At 39.1% G+C, this 19839-nt stretch overlaps 1 protein-coding gene across 1 annotated transcript in view; it reads right to left on the bottom strand.

Annotated features, from left to right (window-relative positions):
* SELENOI (selenoprotein I) overlaps nt 1-19839 on the bottom strand; it is a 42887-nt gene that overhangs the window by 11516 nt on the left and 11532 nt on the right. The window contains exons 2-6 of the mRNA XM_088841240.1: nt 13875-13943; nt 13320-13428; nt 10969-11043; nt 6117-6379; nt 5121-5229 (exon numbers count right to left, since the gene is read on the bottom strand). Coding sequence (XP_088697366.1) covers nt 5121-5229; nt 6117-6379; nt 10969-11043; nt 13320-13428; nt 13875-13943 — 625 coding nt within the window. The remainder of the gene's footprint in view (nt 1-5120; nt 5230-6116; nt 6380-10968; nt 11044-13319; nt 13429-13874; nt 13944-19839) is intronic.

The following is a 19839-nucleotide window of genomic DNA, read 5'->3' as shown; positions in this document are numbered from 1 at the left end:
GGCTCTGCCGTCCCTGGGATTCTCCAGCTAGGAACACTGGAGTGGCTTGCCATTTCCTTCTCCAATCTATGAAAGTGAAGTCACTCAGTCTTGTCCGACTCTAAGCGTCCCCATGGACTGCAGCCTACCAGGCTCCTCCGTCCATGGGATTTTCCAGGCAAGAGTACTGGAGTGGGGTGCCATTGTCTTCTCCGCAACTCCTCAGCACTCAACGTAATTCTGCCTCCCCTCTGCAGAAACTGCACTCTTGAAATTTATCAAGCTCTCCTACTCAGTTCAGTTCAGTCGCTCAGTAATGTCCAACTGTTTGTGACCCCATGGACTGCAGCACGCCAGGTTTCCCTGTCCATCACCAACTCCTGGAGCTTGCTCAAACTCATGTCCATCGAGTCAGTGATGCCATCCAACCATCTCATCCTCTGTCATCCCCTTCTCCTCCTGCCCTCAATCTTTCCCAGCATCAGGGTCTTTTCCAGTGAATCAATTCTTTGCATCAGGTGGCCAAAGTATTGGAGCTTCTTCAGCTTCAGCATCAGTCCTTCCAATGAGTATTCAGGACTGATTTCTTTTAGGATGGACTGGTTTGATCTCCTTGTAGTCCAGGAGACTCTCAGCATCCTTTCCTCATTCCTGCCTTCTAAGTAAGATGACTCTGCTGACTGCCCACTAACCGCAATTCTTTCCTCTCTCGGTCTGGGTGATCCCATGCGCCCAGTGCTCCCGTCAGCCATCCAACCATTCAATGGTGTCCTTTAATGGCAATCTACCTCCCACATATTCCTAACTGACTGACTGAAGGTGCGTCTACTCTCCCTTAGAGAATCTTCTCTTACAGCTTTAACCATAAGCTCCCTGCAGTTGACCCCAAAAATCTTAATACTTTTGGGCAAATCAGACAATCTCTCTGAGCTTCAGAGAAAACAACTGTACCACGGGGATGGGCTAAATGATTTTCTAGGGACCCCTGAATCTTAAATTCTCTGATTCTGTGATCTGTAGTGATGTAAAGTCCTCATCTTTCTCTGTTTCAAACTCCAAACCAATACATGTGGCAACTTTTGCACATTTCATTTGGATATTTCCTTGTCATTCTGGACTCCTGGTGACTATAAACTTCGCCTGGGAGTGGGGAGGTGTCTTGTCAATGCAGCTGTGACATTAAGGAGCAAAGAGAGAAGAACATTCCTTCAAATAATTTCTAATACGACTTGCTAAAAACACATGAAGAAAACTATAATTCACAGATCAGAAATCTCACCTCAAAAGAGGAATTACTCTGCTATTTCCAAGCCCAACTGGAACAATGTTTCCAGATTAGAAAACCTTAGAGGGAATGGAAGGAGAAGACAAGATGTCTTCAATGTCCTCAGAAACTTTCAGTAGCTTATTTCATGTTAAGCTGGGGAGCACTGTTAGGGAGCAAGGCTAAATGCTGATGGTGACTGCAGCCATGAAATCAGAAGACGACTGCTTCCTGGCAGGAAAGCAATGACAAACCCAGACCATGTGTTGAAAACCAGAGACATTACTCTGCCAACAAAGGTCCACATAGTCAAGGCTATAGTCTTCCCAGCGGTCATGTACAGTTGTGAAAGCTGGACTGTAAAGAAGGCAGAATGCCGAAGAACTGATGCCTTCAAACTGTGGTGCTGGAGAAGCCTTCTGAAAGTCCCTTAGAGAGCAAGGAAATCAAACAAGTCAATCTTAAGGGAAATCAATGCTGAATACTCGTTGGAAGGACTGATGCTGAAGCTGAAGCGCCAGTATTTTGGTCATCTGATGAGAAGAGCCGACTTACTGCAAAAGTCCCTGATGCTGGGAAAGATTAAGGGCAGAAGGAGAAGAGGGTATCAGAAGATGGAATGGCTGGATGGCATCACCGATGCAATGGACAAGAACTTCGAGAGATGGCGAGGGACAGACAGGCCTGGTGTGCTACAGTCCACGTGATTGTGAAGAAACACTACTAGGCGAAGTTGTGAACAACAACTCTTAGTATTTGATGTACTTTCTGTAAAGAGTATTTAATTGCTAAATACTTATCTAGTAAACTCTATATATGAGAATGATAGAACCCACACATATGCAGACGTGCTTATTACCATAGGAAGGTCTTGTCTTCATAATACAGGAAGCAATGGCTATCGAAAAGTTAGAATTCATAAAAACGGATTGAGTAGAATGAGATGAACACCAAGGACAGCATGATTACAACAAATATTCTGGTTCCTCATCAATGGTTCCTCATTTCTAGGCTTATTTATTAAATAAAAATTTCAGTAAAAAACACCAAGACAAAAAATGCTTTAAGTAAAAAAAGACATAACAACAAATAAGAGGGAAAATGTCATTTATATCAAAACAAAAGATTACTATACCTAATAAAGTGCTTCTAAAAATAAAGGAAGTCATTAACAATGCTACAGCAAAAATTGACTAGAAAAAGATATAAATGACTCTCAAACACTAGGAAATTTCATCTATAATAAGAGAAATGCAAATTAAAACTATACAGATATATCATTTCTTATCCCAAACTGGCTAAAATCCAAAAGTGTGACAACATACTACATTGGGAAGACTAAATAAATAGGTACTTTCATTTATGGCTGGTGGGAATTCAGTATCAGGCAACCCACATGGAAGGGAACAGAGCAGTTAGTGAAACTGCATACCTCTGCCCTTTACTAACAAGTCTACTTCTAGAGATCCCTTCCAAAATACCCTGGCAAAAATATTAAAAAGACATTTACATGGACAAGATGATTTACTTCAGCAATTTGTATATCAGCAAAAAACAGGAAATAACCCAAATGTTCATTAGTAGAAGGCTGTTTGAATAAACAATCACATAATCACGCAACGAAGTACCAGGCATTTGTAAGAACAACTGAGGAAGATGGCTATACATCACTATGCAGTGATCTCTAAGATACATTATTATGTGAAGGGAAAACAAGGGCACAGGTAGTAAAATATGTATAGTAGGCTACCATTTATCCATGAAAGAGGGTGATAAGACCACACACGCACACTTACTTATAATAACAAAAAAAAACAATGAAATATTAAGTAAAAAATTAAAAACTAAGAATATGACAGACTAGACTTCTTTGAATATAGCTTGCTTTATATATAGACCTGACTTTGTAATTATGTGAAAGGAAAAAGTAATCCCTAAAAATCAAAAGTAAAACGAAACGAACTTAAATGTACATATCCACAGAATAGGAACTTTAGACTATAATAACCCAAGTGGGCATCTCCAGTGGAATAAACCATGAGGACAAATGGAACTGCAAAAAATCAAAATCTTCAATGATTTTCGGTAATGATGTTGTTGCTGATTTGGGTACTACATTCTGAAACTGTTACTGTTTTATGGAATAAAGCAAATGAATTTTTTGTATCACTGAAAGCAAAGACTTTTGTCAGAGTTTAAAAGAAAAACAAATATAAAATCAACAAAGTTAAGTAAGAAATCTGTATATCAAATTTGATTTGTATTTATTAGTATGAATTTATGAGGTAGTTTATAAAAAAACAAACTTTATTCCTCCACCTATCCACTGAAAGAATGAATTCCTAAGCAATGATCATCAGTATCTGCTAGTACCATTAGCTGAAGAGCTGAGGCAGAACAGAAGTAAACCCTCAACCCTCTGGTCACTATTGATACCATAAAAAGAGACAATTAGATATTATGTGCTTTCCAGTGATACAATCAGTTCAGTTCAGTCCAGTCGCTCAATCGTGTCGACCCTCTGCAACCCCATGAATCACAGCACACCAGGCCTCCCTGTCCATCACCAATTCCCAGAGTTCACTCAAACTCATGTCCATCGAGTCGGTGATGCCATCCAGCCATCTCATTCTCTGTTGTCCCTGTCTCCTCCAGTCCCCAGTCCCTCCCAGCATCAGAGTCTTTTCCAGTGAGTCAACTCGTCGCATGAGGTGGCCAAAGTAGTGGAGTTTCAGCTTTAGCATCAGTCCTTCCAATGAACACCCAGGATTGATCTCCTCTGGTAGTACCATTACCTAATAAGTACTGTTGCCAAAAATGTATATACAAAGAGAATTGTAGCCTATTAAAGTATCTACTTAACATTCCAAAACTTACATATCAAAGATACCATTTTATCTCTAAATTAACATTTAAATGTAAAATGCAGCAAACCTGCTATAGGACAAGCTGCATAAATCAAAAGATTCACTCATGGTAGCAGATGAAAAATAGCTAGCCTTTTCAAGGTAAAGAAATCACAGTTATACAGCCACCCAAAAATGAACATTTGGTAGATTACAGCAGGGTTCCTAAAATATCTGCAGTCCAGAGCAACAGAAAATCCCTAAACTATGCCTTTTCTGAAAGCCAGTGCCTAATGCACCATCTTCTCAGCTATTTCTAAGCCTTCAATCCCCACTCTGCAACCAAGGTTCACTGAGAGAGGGGCGAGGATTATTTTTTAGATAAGAGAACAGAGGAACAGCCAGTAAGTATTTTTGTTGTTTTAACCCTACAAAGTTCTCAGTGCCACTCCTGGTGCCCCAAATAACAACCCAGATTCCTCTTCCTCTTTGCCTCTTTCCATAAAAATTTTCTCCCTGGCTCAATCATCCTATAGATATCCACTTTGTCTAAAATCAAAAAGGAAGCATTACCATGACCAAAACATTTACTGAGCATTTAGAGGCTTAAGAAAGAGAGTATTTGAGAGGAAAAGAAGCTAAATTTTTGGAGTGGATGTATTAGAAACACTGTGCTTTGTCATTCTATTTCTTCAAACTAATAACCTTTGATTTCGAGATACACAGTGGAAATCAATACTGAATGTCCACCTAAACGTAGATCCTCCAATATGATCTAAATTAATTTGAATAGTTATTTTACCAGGTTTGTGTGATATATTTTCGTATTTCCTTCTGATTAAATGCAGCTTTGTGCTGAACAAATGCAAAACAAAGAAACCTTATTTTCCTTAACGGTTTGGTTGAAACCCTATAGGTTGTAAGGTTGTTCTACTTGCTGGAGGGGAAAGGGTATTGCTGTTTGTTACAACCAAACACTGGCTTTGATAACAAAGTGATGTTAAAACAGGCTTCAACATGGAGCTTCTTACCAATGATCATTGCAGTGAATAGGTCTCTATATAAGAAATTAAACAGGAAAGGTTCATACCAGGCCTCAACTCCCACAACTGCAGTCACTATGTAGACAAAAGAAATAGTCTGGAAGGAAAATGCAGACAAAAGCATACACAGCATTAACAGCTGGAAAGATCAGGCAATCAACAATGCTTTATGCAGCATAAGTCCAGGAAACAGTTTTAGTAACAGCAAAACATATGCTTAAATTTGATACTGTGGCAAGTCTTCTTGCCTTTAAAGTTGGTTGTTTTTTCTTTAATAACTAACTTCTAGACAATGCAAGCAATTAGCCTCCTAATTGGTTTAGCCACAAGATGATCCAATCTGCCCACCCAATCACCCTCTTCAAACACACTCCAACTTCTGATTCTTTACTGGAGCCTCAGATGCAGACAGGTAAAATGGCGACACAAAAAGCTGGGCTTCTAAGGCAGGGAGAGTTAACAGCAAGCCTTGGTAGTAAGAGAAAACTCTTTACTCACTGAAAAGCTGGCCATGAAGACAAAAAGCCAACAATTATACGTGCATAACTTTCTTCATAAAATCAACAGTTTAAATGAAGGTTTGTTAAGAAACTGTTCATTTTTTAGTGTAATAATGGCACTGTGTTTATATTTTTTAAAAAGAACTCTTACTACTTAGAGATATACAGTAGCCTATTTATCACATGTCAAGATTTTCCTTTAAAATAATTGGGAGGTGGTAAGGTAAGGAAGAATATATATGAAATGAGACTGGTCATGTGTTAACTGCTGAAGCTAAGTAACAGGTACACAAGGGTTTCATATACATATACTTTTGTACATATTTGAAATTTTCCATAAATAAATAAAAATATATATATAAAAAGGGAAAAAATGTTTAAGCACCCATCAGCTCTAACCAAAAAAGCATAAGGTCAACAAAGAAGGAATGACAAACTCCCAAAAATTTATGACAATGTTGAAAATTTAAGAACACATACTTACCACCTGGCTGATGTCATATCCCCATGGCAGGAAAAGAATCCCTGTGTTATACTTTTCCCAGTGAGACAGGATGAAAGAAAACAAAACTACCCATAGCAGGAGATAAAGAACAAAAACACTGACACCAGATGCTCCTCGTCCAAAAATGGAATACACAGTGACAACAAAGTAAACACATGACCAACTATCCAGGCCATGGTCAAAAAGCTCCCCCAGCGGGGTGCTGGAATTGGTTCTACGGGCTTGCTTTCCGTCCACACCATCTGCAACCGAAACATATTACATGGGGAAAGGTCAACGTCTGCACCAGAATGGAGAAAGTCGTCTTTAATAAAATGGAGAGAAATGCAACAAAACATATCAGCGTATCACAGAAATGTTAATTAACTAAAGTATAAATATCAGACAGTACTATAAAAATCCAACCTTTAATTCCTCCAATGCAAACATTTCAGAAATAAAATCTGTAATCTCGCAAAGTTTAATCCAAAAATCAAAATGTTAAGTCACACTGAATGGTGTCTATTTTCCATCTGAAGAAGCATTCTACTTTGAACTCTGAGCACTGAATCCCTCCAAATCTGCCTAGTAACTGAGTTGTTCCACTGGCCACAAATTCTCAAGCCTGCAGAGAATACTCAATAGCTGTTTACTATAATTTATACTCCTCTAGGATCCAAAAACACTCAGTACTTCAGTCATAACACCTGTTTCATATCACAGTCACAGATGGAGCACCTCCATAATTTTAAGTGTTTTCAGAAAAGGCTTTGCACATGGTGTTGAGTAATTATAAGAATTAAATTTACTGAAACTGCACAACACACTATGCGGGGGGTGGCGCTACACTGTGCAACTTGTGGGGTTTTAGCTCCCCAACCAGGAATCGAACACCAGCCCTCGGTAGTGAAAGTGAGGAGTCCTAAACACTGGACCGCCAGGGAATTTCCACGATGTAGTATTCTTAAAGTATAGTGGCTCAGTGGTAAAGAATCCACCTGCCAATGCAGAAGACACAGGTTTGGTCCCTGGGTCAGGAAGATCCCCTGGAGTAGGAAACAGCTACCCACTCCAGTATTCTTACCTGGAAAAATTCCATGGACAGAGAAGCCTGGTGAGATACCATTCATGGGGTTGCAGAAAAGTCAGACGTGACTTAGTGACTAAACAACAACTATTCTTGATGCTATTAAGATTATAAAAATCTTAGAATAAACTAAGTTTGTACCCTCAAAGAGTTTACAATTGAGAAAGGAGACAAAACATGACAGATACGCTGATATGATGAATCACAAACCACAGAAGAGTACAGAAAAGTGACAAGTTCTCTTCAGGCTAAGATAAACTAAACTGGGTTTCCGGACAAGATGAAATCTGAGTGGGGACATAAAGAATGAGTTGGATTTCAGTAGATAAGAGATAAAGAAGTGTGTCATTTCAAGAGGAGGGAGTGTTATCAGCAAAAACACTAAGATGGAAAAGCACATGTGTGTGTAGAGAATGCCAAGCAGTTTAATTCAACCAGAAACTATACATGAAGAGGGCAGTATCAAGAGGCTAGAAGGGAGATTTGAGCCCATTTACAAGTATCAGGGAGTCTGAGGAGCTACTGAAATTATCTGAGTAGAGTAAGAAGAGTGAAAGCCATGCAGTGTTTCAGGAAGACAGACCTGACATCAGTGTGAAGGACAGGATGGGTTGAGGCAGAATGTGGTGGGAATGAAAACCTGGAGGCGAGCAAGATATTAAGAAAATAAAAATGACAATGCAGTAAAAGAGAGGTGAGACAGAAGGACAAGAAGATCTGGGTAACTAAGAAAGTGGTAGTGTTACCAGAAAGAAGAATGTCTGAAGAAGGAGCAAGACTGATAGAAAAGATGCTGAGTACCATTTTATATGCTGAAACTGAAGTGCTGACAGGATATCTACACAGTAATCTCAAGCAACTCAACCTAAGGGTAATTTACTAGCAATTTAGAAGATAAATAAAGGCTGGATACTAACATGCCAGTCAACTCAATAGTGTTAACGATCAGGATTACCAGGGAATAATGAAGGAGAAAGAGAAAGCACCTTGGAACACCTTCATTTAGAGGCAGAAACAGAGAAGCCTGGGGGTGTGGGGGAAGGAACAGTAGAGGAAGAGAAAGGGACAAAGGAAGAGGGGAAGAGGGAGAGAGAACATACAACCCAGCCAAAAAGGCAGGCAAGAGACTGAATTATAAAAATTCTTCCTCCAAAGAAAGTTTTGTTAATTAAATGCATCAGAATTAGACTAATTGTGGGGACTTTCCCAGTGGTCCAGTGGCTAAGATGCCACACTCCCAACAAAGGCGGCCCAGGTTCATTCCCAGGAACTATATCCCACATGCCGCAACTAAGGTTCTGCAGGCCTCAACAAAGATCAAAGATCCTGCATGCCGCAGCTTAGACCCAAATTTAAATGCCGCAGCCAAATAAATAAAATTAAAAGAAGTAAAGAATTAGACTAATTAAAAAGATTCAGAGTCAAGGAATTTAAAATTCTTTATCATTACTGTGTTTATCTTGCTCACCACAATATTATCCCCAGTGACTAGCTCAGATTGTGGCAAGGAGGGCCTTTAAAAATATTGTTGAGGGCCTATATGAAAGGATGAATCTCAAACTCCGGCCTGCCCACTGATCTCTCTGTTATATAGGATTGGGAGCTTTTTTGCCCCTAAGTAGCTAAAATATTTCCTAAAAGTCTTTTCTCATTATCTGCTGCCTTAATTTCCTATTCTCAGTGCCATTTCTGTGCAGTTACCACAAGTATTGAATTCATGAACTATGTAATGGTTAGGTTTTCTATGTCTTCTCATTGAACCCATCTGGCTCCATACATCTGGGGTCTAGATATGTCTCATAATGTGTTTTCATAAGAAAGGCAATTCAGCTCACATCCTATGTATTATGAAAAACCCACGAGCAAAATCTGGAGCAGTGCCCTGTGACCCAACACATTAATATTTCTGCAGCAAAATGTAAGAACAGCCACACTGGTGGAATAAAAGATTATAAACTGTTAGTTCAAGGCAAGCTTTGCAACCAACAGTTCATGTTAGGTCAGGATTTTTGCCAGAATTGTGGCAAGCTAACTGAACTGAACTGAAAACAGGTAGAGAACACAGTATTTCAAAAGACTCTTGCGACATGCTATGAAAAGCCAGAGGCTTCAGGCCACCCCCTCCTTGTCCCTATCCCTCCTGAGCAGTCCTTAGTAATCAAATTCTATAGCAAGAAAAAAAATTTTTTTTTACCAAGGCACGCAGCCTGTGGGACCTCAGTTTCCTGACTAGAGATCAAACCTGGGCCCTCAGTCACGAAAGCGTGGAGTCCTACCCACTGGACAGCCTGAGAATTCCCTAGAGCAAAATTTAAAAACCAGCCTATCTTTAATAACGAATGCACAAAGTCTCTGTCTCTAGTGCTTCAAAAAGAAAAAAACTAGGCTTTTGTCTAATTCTTTATTTCATTCTCTTCCTTCCCCACTCTTAACAGCTCTGGCCACTCACCACACCAGGATTCAATCCCTGTACTAAATTATCCTGGTGTTACAAATACAAGTAATCTTTATCTGAAGAGACCTAAGCAACTTTAAGTCAGGGTCTGCTACTTCACATTCATTTAAAAACCATATACTGAGTGTCTCCCATGTAGCAGGTACTGTTCTTAACACTGGGTACCCAATGAACTAAACAAAGCACTCATCCTCAAGGAACTTATATTATACACACAGGTACACACACACAAACAGGGGTGGGGGCACACCACACAGCTTGTAGAATCCTAGATCCCCAACCAGGAACGGAATTTCACAGAATTTCACTGTGTGTGTGAAAAGCACAGAGTCCTAACCACTGGACCACCAGGCAATTCCCAAGGAACTTACATTTTGGAGTAGATAGACAACATACAAATGGGTCATATGGTTTTAAGTGCAATGAAGAAAATAAAGCAGGGAAGGAGACCTGAAGAATGCAGCATAAGCCGTGCAGGTGATCCCAACGAAACGCACTCTTGGCAGACTAGATGCTGTGGCCTGGCCCAGTGGACTTCTCTGACCACTGCTTCCACCAAACAAAAACCAATCATTTATGTATTTGTTCTCCTGCTATACTCTATTACAGCACCTTTCTCAATATTCTGCAACTATACAGTACAGACATGTCAGTACTGCTTCCCAAACTCATGGCAAAAATGATGTCTTATTCCAGAGTTGGGAAATATTTTTTGTAAAGGGCCAAAGAGTATATAGTTTAGACGCTGTGGGCCAAATGGTCTCTATTGCAACTACTCAACTACGCCTCTGCCATAGGAAAGCAGCCACAGACATGCAGAGGAATGAAACCTCAGAAACAGACAATGGGCCAGATTTGGCCTATAAGTGGTAGTTTGCCAACGCCTATCCTTTTCTCACACTGCAGGCAGGTGGCTCAGAGGTTAAAGTGTCTGCCTCCAGTGCAGGAGACCTGGGTTCAATCCCTGGGTCGGGAAGATCCCCTGGAGAAGGCAATGGCAACCCACTCCAGTATTCTTGCCTGGAGAATCCCATGGACGGAGAAGCCTGGTAGGCTACAGGCCACGGGGTCGCAAAGAGTCGGACATGACTGAGCAACTTCACTTCACTATCCTTTTCTCCAAATTCCTAGCAAATGACAATATTCTTCACAGAGAAACTCAAGAACATATTTATCAAGTTAAACAGGATATTAATAAACCCTAGTTAAAATGAATTAAGCATAGGAGAAAATGTTAACTTACTGGGTGGCTACGCTTGCTGACAGTTTTGCCAGTCATTGACTAAAATGAATATTTGCCAAATTCTTACCTAGAGTGTAGGCCATGAAGTTGAGGATGCCCACTACAATCCAGACCCAGTCCGGTACATGCTTGTGACCTGGTGCTGAAACGAAAGCCAACTCCAGTTTTAATGCATCCTAAGTACAATTGTTGGAACCACAGCCCATACTGTCAAAAGAGAAATGCTTCTCTTTATTAAATAGAAGCTGAAATACTTTATAGTATATCTTAAATGCATAGCTAGGTAAATATTAGAGTATATCAGCAAAATCCGACAAAACCCAAGAAGTAACTGCCCAACCCTTCACAAACAATAAACATTTATTTTGAGCTTTAATTGTAACTGAAGACTGTTCTTCTTTACTAGAAAATTACTTATGTGCCTAGAATGAAAAATAATGTTTTTGGAATTTAAAAAATGCTTGTGTTTAATCCGATCCTTGTTGTTTATGATTATACTACAAACAGGTAAAAAGCCTTCAACCTATACTCTCTCACTAAATTATTAGCTGAACAAAAGACCTTGGGATTTGGGTATAGATAAATCACCTCAATTGGATGATTTAGTCATCAAGATCATTCTAAAATGTGCGGACCTCACTTTTTCCCCCTAAGATAGAACAAGTGAGATTCAGGAGGTCTGGTTTCTAGTGCTGGCTCTGTAATCAACCAACAGTGTAGCCTTGAATATATTATCTAACCTTTCCTGACTTCCACTTCCCCAAAATACTGGGACTAGATAGTTCATCTGGTTCTTCAAGTTGTATGACTTGGGGAAATATATATATAGTTACATATTTTAGAGCTAAGTAAATAATTTTATTTAGTCAAAGGAAATACTATTTCTAGTCACAAAGATTTTGAGACTGTTCTGAGGATTGAAATACAATTTTTTTTAAAAAAACCCACTTAATATCAAAATCCTGCTTCATGAAATTTAATCTTTCACATGGTACTTTATGATATTCAATTACCATTTTATTGCTCATAGAGAAGCAATGGTTAAAATTTTCAGTTTATCAAGTCAGGCACAGGTATAATCTCAATATTCAGAATTCTTATAATATCAGAAGTCATTAAATATTTAAAACTCTAAATTCTCCTACAAACACAAGGTTTTGAGAGATTGTTTCTCTAGGTCAGTGCACAAAAGTCTGCTGAACCCATAACACAGATGAAATACAGTATTAAAACTCCTGACTACATCATTTGTAAGTATTCTTACTAGAAAATATATCCTCTAACTTAGAATGCAAAAAACACTCATCTACCTCCATCTTTCTATCCTTCTCAACTTCATCTACCTGTTGAGCAAGTAAAAAAACCCCTGTCTCCCACATATGCCCTCCCCCCCAACCCCAAATACACTCCAGATTCTCTCTGGCCAGGGCAGAAGCTGGGTGTGGAAGGAAGAAAAGACCAACAGGTCTGAAAGAAGACACTGGGAAAAGGCTGAAACTGCCTCCAAAGAAACATTTTTCCTCTCCTCAGTAAGGGCCCAGACTTCTGTCAATAAATATTTAAGGTCTAACAACCATTTTCAGGGGGCTTCCCTGGGTGGCTCAGTAGTAAAGAATCTGCCTGTAATGCAGGAGACCAGGGTTTGATCCCTAGGTTGGGAAGATTCCCTGGAGAAGGGAATGGCTACCCACTCCAGTATTTTCTTGCCTGGAAAATTCCACGGACAGAGGAACCTGGCAGGCTAAAGTCCATGGGGTCACAGTCAGACACGACTGAGAGATGAACATTTTCACTTCACTTTTCAACCATTTTCCGAGGAAACTGGGAGTTATTAAAGGCAAGTACAAATGCTGTGCAGAGGGCGAGAGACATCATGTTCCCTCTATAAAACGGGGACTTTTATTCGATAACTAGAAAGAGGGAAGGGATATTTCTGGTAGGTTTGTTGGGCCTTGCTTATATTCTTTTGAGGCAAAACGTCACAGTCCTAATTTTCCATCTTCTTATAAATCCAATTAGTCTTTATATATAAAAACCTCACTGCTTTTTAGATAGCATATCCAAATTCTAGAAACCAAGTTGGTTTCTAGAACTTCTTAGAAGCATACATAACAGATTGTGAAAGTACAACTTAGCTTTTACACCCAATTCGAACATTTTATATACCCTCACTGACTCGATGAACATGAGTTTGAGCAAGCTCTGGGAGTGGTGATGGACAGGGAAGCGTGGCATGCTACAGTCCATGGGGTCGCAAAGAGTCAGACATAACTGAGCAACTGAACTGAACCAATAATATTCAAAACTTTTCAGAATTGCAAGCATCTTAACAGAATCAGAAAATAGCCATATCTTATTTTCTATTTAAGATTTTACATTAAAGATATTTAAGATTTTATATTAAAGCAATAGTCATACCTGAAGCATAAAAGTCAGGATCAAAGTATGCCATAAGTAGAAAATTGAACACAACCAGCAGAAAGCCAGAGAAGGTTATCAGATTTGGAGCCAGCCAAGTAGGAAATACCTATTTTTTTCAAAATAATTATAAAATAATTAAAGTAGTAAAATCTCTGTCCACCACATACAACATACAAATCTGCCATAATAAAAGCCATAAATTTGGATTATATATAGGAGTTATATACACTAAATTGCAAATCATAATCTCCAGTTAATAGAAACAAGCATTTCTATATTCTATGTTTTAAATAATACTATAATCAACAAACTTTTATAATCATAACATTATATTTTAGAAGCATTTAAGAAGCAATTGATAAATATAACAGATCTAGAGTATAAGCTTATACTTCAGTGATAAGATAAATCAAAAGGTATGTGACTAAGGGAAGGGAGGATGGGAGAGGCAGTTTCTCTAAGTGTCTTACTGTTACATCTGCAATACTCCATCAAAGTTTAAAATATTTAACCTTTACTACAACCCAAATGCATGCTTATTAATCATCTTACCTTTACTACAGTGTTCCAAAATGGGTGCATGACATACAGAGAGAGTGGATTAGTATCCACAGCACTGTACTGTTAAGAAATGAAAGAAAATATTCAGAGTTAATCCTTGCATAACAGTACATAAAACAATATTTCTCAAATGAAAATAATAATATGAAAATAACCTAAAGAATATATCTATTTATATCATGTCTTTATCTAAATAACAGAACTAGAAAAGCATGAATGGGGCCAAGATGGCCAAGTACAGCCAGATTTTTTTTTACTCAAATCAGCTTTTATAATATTACAATGTGGCGGCAGAAAATTTTATATTGCTTTCAAGTGCTCACCTTCTATGCAGGATAATAAGCACCCTGTGAATTGAGGAACAATTCTCATCCTCAGTGCACATGTAGACCACTCAGACAACCTCCTTCATCACTCTCAACTAACAGTAATCTTGCTGCTTCCCCCTTTACACTATTACTAATGCACTAACTAGCACAGCAATCTTGGGCAAGTTACTTAAATCCTCTTAGTTTTTTCACCTATAAAATTAGGATCAAAGTTTTACCTCAAAAGATTGCCATAAGGATTAGATAAACTAAGAACATACATGAAGCACTTAGAAGAGTACCTAGCCCGCATTAAGTGCTATCTGTATAAGCATTATGTATCATTAAGTGTGTTTTGAGCACCAAAAGAATGACAGATCCCTTTACAGCAGGAAAATGGATTCCTTTAATAAGCAAAGGAAGAAAAGAACAGGTTATATTATATTCAAAGGTATGTCCCAACTGTTGAGCTATTTAGTAAAACTTTGAAAAATTCTAACAAAATATCTGTATATAATTACGTAATACTTTAAGAGTCATGTTGATGACTTATTCATCAGAGATACACATACTGGAGTGCCTGGCATGTACAAAGCATTCACTACGTTCAAAGAAGAAGGGATACAAAATTGGTAAGGAACAATTCTCATCCTCAGGGACTGGGAATATTACCTAATTTAACAAGCTGACATTTTTAAAAGATGGCATATTAGTCAAATGCTTGAAAAAAGTCTCAAATGTGTTTTATACTTACGTTCAGTATGACAATAAAATAAATAGTAAGCACTTTATCTGATTTTTTAAAAATCATAATTAAAGATCAAAATTTCTTCCTGAATTTTTTTTTTTTTGCCCCACTCCGGATCTTCCTTCCTGCCCTGCCCCTGCAACTTTAGCGCCCCCGAATCCCGCTCCCTTCCTGAACGTTTTATAGATATGCAGGAAATGTTTGCCACCTGCGTTTCAAGATTCAAAAGTGAGATGGAGCAAAAAGTAAATAAGTAGAAATCATTTAAAATACTGCTCATAAAGAGTCAGCTAGGAAGTCAAATGTTTATTCAACAGAACCCATGTCTGAGTGTCTCCACTTCTCCAACTCATTTGGACGAAATGGGATAACTTAGAAGAAAATGATGAAGAACTCTGTTCAGAGAGAGAAGCTCTGCAGCTGCACCCAGACTCTCAGAAGAAGCCCCCCTTACATGAATATTGCTGTCTGTGCTAAAATTAACTTCTACTTGCACGGTTCTCTACAGTCTACAAAGCTTTTCCACGTAACAGATACCATGACATCTGAACCTCTGGAAAATGAACGTGACTCCAACTGAGAGGACCACCTTAATTTAAGTTTTCAGACTGAGGACATAAAACCAATATGAACACTGAAAGCTGCCGAAGACAAAGTGGGAGGGCCCTGGCCTCCTCCATTTCACCAAGGTCCAAACCCAGACCCACTTGATGTAGTCAGCAGGTCACATTAGCGGGAAAACCAGACATTTCAACTCTACCACCTGCTGCAAAGTACAAAAGTTGAAAGAAGTCCAAATCAGAAGAACACAGTTCAAGACATCACACAGATAGTTAATACAATGTACAGAGTACAATGCTTAATTCAAATGTTTGATGAACGCGTCTCATTCAGCAGCTTTCCATAATTCGAACTCGGATCTAAAAGGTCATTTACTCATGGTATTTTCATTAGAAAAGCTCCCCTTTTGTAAATTTGGAGTTTCTAAATCTCTATTCCAGGGGAATAGTAGAAGTATGAAAAGATTACAAAACTCAATACAAACGGTGTCTGCCTAACTGGATTTTTTACATTTAATAATAGCTGATAAGCTCAAGTATAGCGAGAAAATTTAATATGAGATTACAAAAGGTAGCCAACAATAAGCCTAAAGAGTGCTCGGCGGTTAAGCCTTACACATTTGAGTATTTTTTCAAGGTCACATATCACCTGGTATAAACAAAGTAACTCGAAACTGTCTTGTGAATCAATAGGAGGAAAGAAGAATGAGTCAAACCTTTCATACGCCTCAAACAATAAGCAAAACGTAAACTTTTAAAGGTGCCAAACTACATTCAGTTAATGCCTGTCAAATATATTTTTATTTTCTACTGGAATAATGTTTTGGTAGACACCAGGATATCTGAATCAGGTAATAACCCCCTGTTAAGGCCTGAAGAATTTGCTTGATCTATTGGGTTGGCCAAAAAGTTCATTCGGGTTTTTCTTTAGTCCCAAATGAACTTTTTGGCCAATCCAATACAATCTGTTGGGCTTCTCTGGTGGCTCAGACAGTAAATAATCCACCTGCAATGCGGGAGACCTGGGTTCAATCCCTAGCTTGGAAGATCCCCTGAGAGAGGACATGGCAACCCACTCCAATATTCTTACCTGGAGAATCCCCATGGACAGAGGAGCCTGGCGGGCTACAGTCCATGGGGTTAAGAGCTGGACACGACTGATCAACAAAGCACTACACAGCACAAAACAATGTTAGGCCAGACGAAGCCAGTGCCCTGGAGAAACGCTTGCAAACCACAGCCTGAGTTTGAGAATCATTCCAAGGCAAAATCTCAGAAACACAACAGTTAAGGAAACGTGTAGTTCTCATGTGCCTGACTCTCACCTACGTGAATAGGTAAAAGTCATCGGGCCTCTTCACATTTTTTAATTTCTGGCCATGCCTCATAGCATGTGTGATCTTAGTTCCCCCACCAGGGACAGGACTCACACCCCCTGCAGTGGAGTCCCAACCACTAGACCACTAGGGAAGTTCCAGGCCTCTTTTTAAATGTCTCTGGTTACCAAAATACTCATTACTTCTAAAAAGACCCCAATCCAATGTTAAAACAATTTTTCTACACGATAACAAAATCCTCCCCTTGCCCCATACTTCCTATCATGTTTTCAATTTCTTTTACACAGCTAAACAGATAAGGTTCTGATTTTTCTTCCAAACAATAATGCTTTCCATATTTGAAGATGGTTCTTCCTGTCGCACTAAATCTTCTCTTCACCTGGTTAAAAAACCTCACATTCATTGTGCTGCTCCTCTTGTCACAGTTTCATTCCCCTTTATCATCAAGGTCGAGTTCTCTAGACCAGAAGTTGGAAAACTTAATTCTGGAAAATGCCAGAAAGTTTAAATATTTTAGGCTTTGCAGGCCATATGGTCGCTACCCAACACTGCCACTGAAGCAGAAAGCAGTCACAGCAAATACGAAAACAAATGGGCATGCTGTGCTAAAAACTTTATTCCCAAAACAGGGTGTCTGGGGGCTTTAGTCTGACAACCAGTGTTCCATTCAATCCATTTTGTTGTTAAACCAACACAACAGTGTGATTAAAGGCAAAAGGAACATTTCAAGCGGTGCAGGAGTACAAAGAACAAGCACTACTAGCCCTTCTTCCTCAGGAACTTATTTCTCTAACAGGCGCTCAACACAGTATTAATTTCCCATGGAAACAAAGTCATTCTGCAGACTTAGACACAACTTCAACAGCCACCTGAACTCCTCTGGCCTTTCTCATACAGACTGCAAAGCCACCTTTCTCTACGTTCACATGAAGTTAATTATTGGAATCTAAGTGTAAGACCCTACATTTACCATTGTAACACTTCATCCTGCTAGAGATCACTCATCTTTCTGATCTCCTTGGGGGTCAGACTCAGTAATCCACATACTAGCTATGCACCCCCAAATTCTTAGCATGTAAAGCTGGGCTTCCCAGGTGGCTCAGTAGTAAAGAATCTGCCTACCAAGCAGGAGACACAGGGTCAATCCCTGGGTGGGGAAGATCCCCTGAAGAAGGAAATGGCAACCCACTCCAGTGTTCTTGCCTAGAAAATTCCACGGACAGAGGAGCCCGCCAGGCTAATCCACGGGGTCAGAAAAAGAGTCAGACGTGACCAAGCGACTAAACAAACAACAAAACTGTCATATTAGCAATGACTTCATCTAAGTCTCTATAAAAATGAGGATCAAGGTTGAATTTCTAAACAGTCCCTTCAAGATTGCTATTCACACATTTAGTCATTTTTATTGGGTATAGAATTCTGTACTGTCACCAATGGCAATTAGTCAACCTTGCCCATAAAGAAGTCTTAATGAAATCCAGAAATACCTTAGATAATATTTTCTCAAATATTAGAAAGTTGCAAGACTTATTTTCTTTTTACTTCAATACAAGTCTGGAAATAAAGCAGGGTTCATTCTTCATTCATTCATTAAGTCAACAAATATGTGTGACTGAGTGCCTATAACTGTGCCAGGCACTGTGCTAGGCCACCGGAGTGTGGTGAACAAGACCAAAATGCGTCCTGTGTGCACCAAGCCCATGGTCTAGTGTGAGAAAGATGGTAAGCAGGAAAACAAGTCATAATCACAGCTGTGATCAATACCATGAAAAGCAATAAATGGGGTGCTGCCCCAGAGGACCAGATGACCGGGAATGTGTCTAAGGTGCTCAGAAAAAGCTTCTCTGAGGAGGGGACACTAAAGCTGAGCCCTAGAACTTAAGACAGGTAAACAATGTACAAGATAGGACAGTGAGTCAAACAAAAGTGAGACTACTAGAGAGAACATACTGTTGAAGATTCCATTTATATGAAGTTCAAAATCAGACAAAATGAACTTACAGCAAAAAGAGATCATAGTAACAGTCTGATGAGAGGGATTAAATGTAGGCCCTCTGAGGTGCTAGAAATAATTCTGTTTCATGACCTGGGTGATTGTTACGTGGGTATGCATAAATGTAAAAATTCATTAAATTATATACTTAAGATCCATGCATTTGTATATAATTTATACCTTAAAAATGAGAGAGAAAATAAAGAATACATGTGTCACAGTATGCATGTGTGTGTGTGTGTGTGTGTGTGCAGTTTATAGATAAATATTGGGAAGGAGGGAGGGTACATGCCAAGACACCTTCTAAAGCAGAGAACAAAATGTAGGAAGACCGCAAAGTGGAGGAAAGCCACTCCACAGCTCAGTGAATGAACAGGAAGAGTGGCATGCAATGAGACTGGAGACATGGGCAGACAACACCCAAAAGGTCCACAGTGAGTTTTATTTTATCATAAGCCCAACGCATGTCCTGATTTATATTTTTAAAGGATCACACTGTTTATGGTACAGAAAAGAGACCGGAGAGCAGCAAAAGTGCAAAACAGTTACAAGAGTGCTACCGTATACCAGGCCAGTGGCAATTATTGGTTAGGCTAGGAGCAGTACAAGACTAAATTACTTCTAAAATATGCTATTAAGCGCCCATTTTTGAGAAGGACACTAGAAATGTGAGCCTCTTCAATTTCAGAAGGAAATTGGCTCCAACAAAAGGAAAACTATGGAACCACTTCCTTGTACAGGTACTATATTATAAATCTCTTCTGTAAACTGATAAGAAAATTGATGAACTGACACATCTTTGCACTAAATGCAGAGCTCTGAACAACTTATTAACCAGACTGAGGCTAGTGTCTCATGGAGTGCTACTTCAGATGGTAGCACTCTACCATTTATAATCAGATTTCCCTTGCTTTATCTTCCGATCAATATAAGGAGGAAGTCTCTATCAAATGATTGCCTGTCTTTACCTACTTGAAAAATAAACTTTACACTTATAAAACATATTTTAG

The sequence above is a fragment of the Moschus berezovskii genome, chromosome 11 (assembly GCF_049115385.1).
Source record: "Moschus berezovskii isolate FMDL1 chromosome 11, NW_MosBer_1.0, whole genome shotgun sequence".
Taxonomy (NCBI): domain Eukaryota; kingdom Metazoa; phylum Chordata; class Mammalia; order Artiodactyla; family Moschidae; genus Moschus; species Moschus berezovskii.
Note: the sequence above shows the minus strand (reverse complement) of the source record. Positions and strands in the feature narration are given on the sequence as shown.